The sequence below is a fragment of the Cynara cardunculus genome, assembly GCF_001531365.2.
Source record: "Cynara cardunculus var. scolymus isolate 2C chromosome LG 1, CcrdV1, whole genome shotgun sequence".
NCBI lineage: Eukaryota > Viridiplantae > Streptophyta > Magnoliopsida > Asterales > Asteraceae > Cynara > Cynara cardunculus.
This window is the reverse complement of record NC_037528.1, coordinates 33,893,402-33,901,018: the sequence shown is the minus strand read 5'-3', so window position 1 is coordinate 33,901,018 and position 7,617 is coordinate 33,893,402. Positions and strand designations below refer to the sequence as shown.

The window sequence follows — 7,617 nt, the reverse complement described above, 5'->3', positions numbered from 1 at the left end:
CCCAACAACTAATTTAGGTTATAATAAAAAATTAGTTAATGAGTTAGAACAAAAATTAAGTGGATTAAAAATTAATACAATTGATCGAAATACCGATAGCTCTTCAGAATCAGATGAAGGTTGCAATCAGGTTACCCATCTTCAAGATCAATTTTCAAATAATATAAATAAAATCAAATTCAAAGGTGCTGTTTCGACAAACAGACCAAATACTTTTAATTATTATCCTAGACCAACTCTTCCAAATATTCAATACGAAGATAGAGAATTCTCTATGAGTCGTAGTCAATACGATGGTACATCCGTATATGAATGGAATATAGACGGACTAACCGAACATCAAATCTTAAATATGACTCAAGAGATAAATATGACAACAAATGCTTATGCCATTAAAGGAAATAATAAAAAACAAATAGCCGATTTATTAACCACTGGATTTACTGGCAATTTAAAAGGTTGGTGGGATCTATATGTTACTAAAGAAGAAAAATCTCATATTCTAAATGCCAAAAAATCTGTGATCAAATAAGAAAATAATCAAACCACTACTACTCAAGAAGATGATATTATCAACACGTTAATATACGCTATTATCAAAAATTATATAGGAGATCTGTAACATCCCCCGTCCCCGTGGTCCGGAACGGGCGGTGTCACTAACGGGACTTAATTCAATGACACAAACATTGTAGAACTACTAATAAACTCCAAACGTAGATTAACTTCTAAAACATGCTTTACAATCCAAAATATTACATTCTAACAACTATTTATAAACTTAGAATATTATACATCTACCATCGAGTTTACAAACTCCAAAAAAATCCAACGCTCGATCTCAAGTCCCGTTCCTTATCAAAATCACTTGGAACCTGCCGTGTCAAGAAACAAGAACACGGCTGAGCACATGGCTCAGTGAACATATTGTATATAAACTTGAACATACTAAACAGCAAAATAACTCCAATGATCGCTACCCTAAGCTTAATCATGAAATTTTATCCTTTTCGGCATTATATCGAATAATTGGTGTGTCGTTAWACATATACACCAAATCTCASCATAATGAAACCATAATCTAYCCTTTTAATTTYTACATCAATTTAACCAATCCTAGCATTCTAAACATGAATATATCATACTTATAACAATATCTATCCGTAAACTTATACATAACATAATTTGTAAACCGGTCTAAAAATACTAACATAAACACCCTAATAAAAGCGAATGACATTTATACCTTTATGAGGGGTTCGAAAAGTGGATTCCAAATATATAATCGTTACTTCGATTGCTTCAACGGTTTGCAAGAAATCTTAGAGAGAAGAGGAAGAAGTTAGAGAGAGAGATGAGAGGCGGTTGATGCAGAAGAAGGAGGCGATGGATGCATATGTTTTTTTTAACTCTCATTTATATATATATGTATATATATATATATATATATATTATAAATATAATAAGTTTAGTAATTTGATGGTTTTAACCCCTTAACAATTACCGATCGTTACTTAAGTACGATACAATTCGGGTAAGTTAACGATAATGTTTTTAAAACTCGGGTATTACAATTCTCCCCCCCTTAAAAGGAGATTTCGTCCCCGAAATCGAATTTAGAAATAGGAAACTTACATCAGTTGAAGAATTCTGGGTACTCCCGCCGCATATGTTCTTCAGTTTCCCACGTCGCCTCACGTTCCGAGTGATTCTTCCAAAGAACTTTTATAAAAGGAATCACTCTCTTTTGTGTAACTCTCTCATCACGGTCAAGAATTGCCTCTGGCTCCTCCTGATAAGATAGATCAGGCTCTATATGCTTCAAAGGATATTCAATGACATGTAAGGGATGATAGTTGTATCCTCGCAACGAAGATACATGAAACACATTATGTACGTGGGAMAATTGTGGCGGTAGAGCTAACTTGTAGGCCACAGCTCCAACCCTTTCCAGAATTTCAAAAGGACCAATATATCTCGGGCTGAGCTTCCCTTTGAGACCAAAACGTCTAATACCACGAGTCGGGGCAACTTTTAAGAAGACTTTATCTCCCGATTGGAACTCGATAGGTCGTCGTCGCTCGGCATAGCTCTTTTAACGAGCCTGAGCCTCTTTCATCATTTGATGTGCAATTTCGACCTTTTCGGTAGTAACTTGTACTAATTCTGGGCCTTCTAAAATACGTTCTCCAACTTCATTCCAACAAGTCGGTGTTCGACATTTTCGGCCATAAAGTGCTTCATACGGGGCCATGCCGATACTCGACTGCCAGCTATTATTATAGGAGAACTCGATTATATACAAGTAGTTATCCCAACTTCCATGCCATTCYAAYGCACATGYTCGGAGCATATCYTCCAATGTTTGAATTGTACGTTCAGATTGCCCATCAGTTTGCGGATGAAAGGCTGTACTAAAATTCAAACGTATGCCCCAAGCTTTATGTAAACCTTCCCAAAATCGAGATGTAAAATGTGGGTCTCGATCGGAGGTAATCGATACAGGTGTGCCATGAAGACGCACAATCTCACGTTGGAAAACTTCGGTCAGCTTAGCAATTGACCAAGTTTGTCGAACAGGAAGAAAATGAGCCGATTTTGTCAGTCGGTCTACCACTACCCAGATTGCATCGTGTTTCAAGATCGTACGGGGTAATCCGACTACAAAATCCATAGTTATGTGCTCCCATTTCCATATTGGAATGTTCAATGATTGGAGAACACCACCTGGACGTTGATGTTCAATTTTAACTTGTTGACAAGTGAGACAACGAGCTACAAAGTTGACGATATCTCGTTTCATTCCAATCCACCAGAAATGGTTCCTCAAATCATGATACATTTTTGTTGTGCCAGGATGAACCGAAAACATGGAGTTATGAGCTTCGGTCAGAATTAGATCTCTAAGCTCCAAGTTATTCGGAACACAAAGACCATCCCGAAACCACAACTCGTGATCGTCATCAATTCTGAACTCTGAATTAGAATTCTCTTGTGTCTGCTGGAAATTTGCCCATAATTCACTATCATCTTGTTGGGCTTCTTTGATCCGAGAGATTAGAGTCGGTTCTACCATTAGATTTGACAGAATTTCCGTTTGCGAACTCGGATAGATTTCTAGTCCAAACCATTCGATTTCCAAAGCCAACTCTGTAGAAACAATTAAAGAAGAAACTTGTTCCACAACTTTACGGCTTAAAGCGTCAGTGACTACATTAGCTTTGCCCAGATGATACTATATCCAAACATCGTAATCTTTCAGAAGTTTGAGCAACCTTCGTTGACGCATATTTAACTCTTTTTGAGTAAAGATGTATTTGAGACTTTTATGGTCAGTGAAAACTTCACAGGTCTCATCGTACAAATAGTGACGCGAGTGCGAAGATCACTGCAACCAATTCGAGATCATGAGTCGGATAATTGACCTCATAAGGCTTTAATTGACGAGAAGCATATGCGATTACTTTTCCATGTTGCATAAGAACACAACCGAGACCTTTCTTTGAAGCATCAATGTAAACTTGAAACCCACCAGTGCCAGATGGCAATACAAGAATAGGTGCGGTAACCAATCGATGCTTCAATTCCTCAAAACTTGATTCTTGTTTGGAACCCCAAATGAATTTGACTCCTTTTCGGAGTAATCAGGTCAAGGGCAGAGATTACGTGTCCGAGAAAAGACACCTAATCGAGCCAAAATTCCCATTTAGAAAGTTTTGCGTACATTTTGTTCGAAGAGTCTCCAAAACAATTTGAAGATGTTGATCATGTTGCTTTCTTGACTTCGAGTAAATCAAGATGTCATCAATAAACACGATAACAAATTCATCAAAACAATCCTTGAAAACCCGATTCATAAGATCCATAAAGACCGCTGGAGCATTGGTTAGCCCAAAAGGCATTACTAAGAATTCATAATGCCCATAGTGAGTTCTGAATGCTGTTTTTGGAACTTCACAATCTCGGATACGAAGTTGATGGTACCCGAACCGAAGATCAATTTTGGAAAAGTATCGTGCCCCTTGTAATTGTTCGAACAGATCATCGATTCTTGGTAACGGATACTTGTTACGAATAGTTACTTTATTAAGTTCTCGATAATCGTCACAAAGACGCATCGTACCGTCTTTTTTTTTTTAACGAAAAGAACTGGAGCTCCCCAGGGTGAAACACTGGGTCGAATGAAACCTTTCTTCAATAGATCATCAAACTGAGTTTTAAGCTCTTTCATTTCAGTTAGAGCCATTCGGTAGGGAGCCTTGTATATAGGAGAAGCTCCTGGGACTAGATAGATGGTAAATTCAAATTCCCGTACTGGTGGTATACCCGGTAAATCGTCGGGGAACACATCAAGATATTCATAAACAACAAGTATGGATGCAAGTAGAAAATACCTATTCAGGATCTTGTAGAGCAGCAAGAAACCTTTCATTGCTTTGCCACGTATATTGTTTCATAGTAATAGAGACTACTGCACTAACATCTTCTTTTGGACTACCTCCTTGGAAGATTGCCTCCGGGCTGTCTATATCCCCAAACAAAATTTGTTTGGCATTACAGTTTATTGTTGCCCAGTGGCGTGACAACCAGTCCATACCCAATATTAAATCGAAGTAGGACATATGCATTGGAAGTAGAGTGACCTCTCGTATGCAGTCCCCAATAAGCAACTGGCATTTGGAAGAACGAGTTAGCACACAAATTGAACCACCAATTGGAGTAGATATTACCACTGGAAATTCGGTGGTTTGCTCATACGATTTTAATCGGGATTCTAATTGTTCAGAAACAATTGAGTGTGTCGCACCAGTATCAAACGAAACATAAACAGATAAATCAATTAATTTAACATGACCCGGAATCATACCCGCTTGAGATTTGGTGCCAGGTAATGCAAAGACTCGTCCACTAGTACTTGGTTGTTTACCTTTCCCTTTATCAGAGTGGATCCGAGCTTTGAGACAATCTTTTGCCATGTGACCTTGTTCTCGACAATTGAAACAAGAGCTAGTCATCTTTAAACACGGACCCGGTTGACGTCAAAGATTGCATCGATCACAATTAATAACAAGGCTAGAAACATATAAACTCCCACTGCTAGACAACACTGGAAGTCGTGTCATGAATAGATTCGAGCCTTTTTGAGTTTCACTGCTCGACTTTGATTTTACAAAACGAGGGTTGTTTCGGGAGAAAGATTCAGATCCGCGTTTCTTATTGTCAACGCGTGAAGTTAACCATTGTTGTCGTGACCGATCAATATTCTTTGCTGCGTCGGCCACTTCAGTAATGGTATGAGAAGGATGATTCAAGAGGCGATCTTTATACCTTGAGTTCAAAGTCCGTTTAATGAAAATTGAGAAGGACTGAGGTTTTTGTTTGTTAAACCTTTGAAGCCATATATATATATGTATATATATATTTCCCATTAGTTACCCGAACTGGATATAGAAATTCCAGTATTTGGTGTAGGAACAAGATTTGGGTTTGAAGGAAGATTATGCGCTACTTGTTGCATAACCTGAATAGCCTGCTGTAGATATGTAGACATCAGACTTGACATGGTCTGACGGACCACATCAACAATATTGGGTTCACTTCCACCCCCCCATTGGATTGGGGTTGGGGTTTGGGTTACCCTTAGGTTGAAATCTGGATTTGCGTGGATGACCACGTCTCGACATTCTAAAATAAAACAACATGAAAATCAGAATTCAAAACAGTTATGAATTAGAAAAACGATATATAGAATTAGAATCTAGTATACCCGTTCTTATGTCTACCCATTTCTCACAGGTCAAGCTTACTTTATCTACAAGTCAAAACCTATGCTCTGATACCACATTTGTAACATCCCCCGTCCCCATGGTCCAGAACGGGCGGTGTCACTAACGGGACTTAATTCAATGACACAAACATTGCAGAGCTACTAATAAACTCCAAACGTAGATTAACTTCTAAAACATGCTTTAAAATCCAAAATATTACATTCTAACAACTATTTATAAGCTTAGAATATTATACATCTACCATCGAGTTTACAAACTCCAAAAATATCCAACGCTCGATCTCAAGTCCCGTCCCTTATCAAAATCACTTGGAACCTGCCGTGTCAAGAAACAAGAACACGGCTGAGCACATGGCTCAGTGAACATATTGTATATAAACTTGAAATAATAATACGTAACATCGATAATAAAGCGGAAGACTTAAAAATCAATGAAACTGAATTCATAGAAAATCAAGACGTTTCACAGTTYTCATTTCAAAACATCATTTAAACACAATCCGTCAATTCCTGTAGTGTTCGTGGGATGGCCAAACCACACAAACTATAGGGCCTGCGTGCGGGCACACACCCCGAGTCCCCCGTGAATTTAACCATGGTCACATGGTGGGTAATCCTAGGATCGATCCATCCGCCCTGGAGCCAATAAAATCGGCCTAGTCCACAAGGTGGGTTCACGTAAGCCACTATTGGGCCTAACCTTGTGGACCGAGTTCACCTGCAGGACGCTATGACTACAAAGCCGCCATAGAAGGCATCCCAAATAATGCGCCCATTAATTGGGTTGTTCTGAAAACCTATAAAACTAAACATGTGCCACTACCCGGATGACATTCATAAAAAGTCAACATTCAAAGTACTTCACAAAACTTGAAACTACTTCAAAATATGAGAATCAATTTAACAAACTTAAAWGATTCAAACATATAATTCAACGAACTAAAATCAAGTGTTCACGATAAAGATTCAAGTACGTAATTTATTGAYCACTTTTAAGCGATCAATCACAAAGTGGTGAACCACTGTTACGAAGGGTCAACTACAACAACTAGTTGCCCAAGAGTCAAAGAAAGTGAAGTCTGTACCTTAAGCGGAATAGAGAAGTAAAGCACGATAAAAAAAGATTCACGATAAAGTTCGACTTGTTCGCGTGCCTAACGAATGCGCAAATCGGTTATTACTTAAACGATGTAAAATCATATCCTAGTTCTACTAATAAATTACATAGGTCCTACATGTTTATAAACAACTTAAACTTCAAATACGACAACCGAATATGTATTACGAAATCGACGCAACACTTGGCTTTATATAATTCCGATTCGACTTTTAACAGCTTTTGACCTTCATTTTCGGGAGCATTTTTACCCTACTTAGAGGCCAATAAAGAAAATACTATCTAATTGAAAGATGTAGTATAATATGCGATGAAACTACTGGTTTTCGAATCACCTCATTTGGATTATCCATCTATTGTATACGAATATTACAAAACAATAGATCAATCTTAAATACATTGCAAAAAGCCCCAAAAACACAATGTTTCGAGTCACTTAGAGTCATAACTGGATTTTCAACCCTACATGAAAGTTGTAGTATACATTATGGGCTATTTAACTGCAAAATATGAACTTATTCTGACTTACGGTTTATAAGTTATACACTGTCAAAGTATGGACCTGCATAGTCGGTAAAATCCGATTCCGTAATTCCCGACTAACTTTTATAACCCAACTTTCATGATTCGCTACATTTACGTGTTATAAACATACTTTAACATACTAAACAGCAAAATAACTCCAATGATCGCTACCCTAAGCTTAATCATG

General features: G+C 37.8%; 1 protein-coding gene across 1 annotated transcript; it reads right to left on the bottom strand.

Moving 5' to 3' along the window:
• Positions 1–4,394: 4,394 nt before the first annotated feature.
• LOC112502785 lies at positions 4,395–5,015 on the bottom strand. Its single transcript, XM_025106819.1, has one exon. It carries the CDS (start codon positions 5,013–5,015, stop codon positions 4,395–4,397), a length of 621 nt encoding a protein of 206 aa, XP_024962587.1.
• Between the last annotated feature and the right edge of the window lie 2,602 nt (positions 5,016–7,617).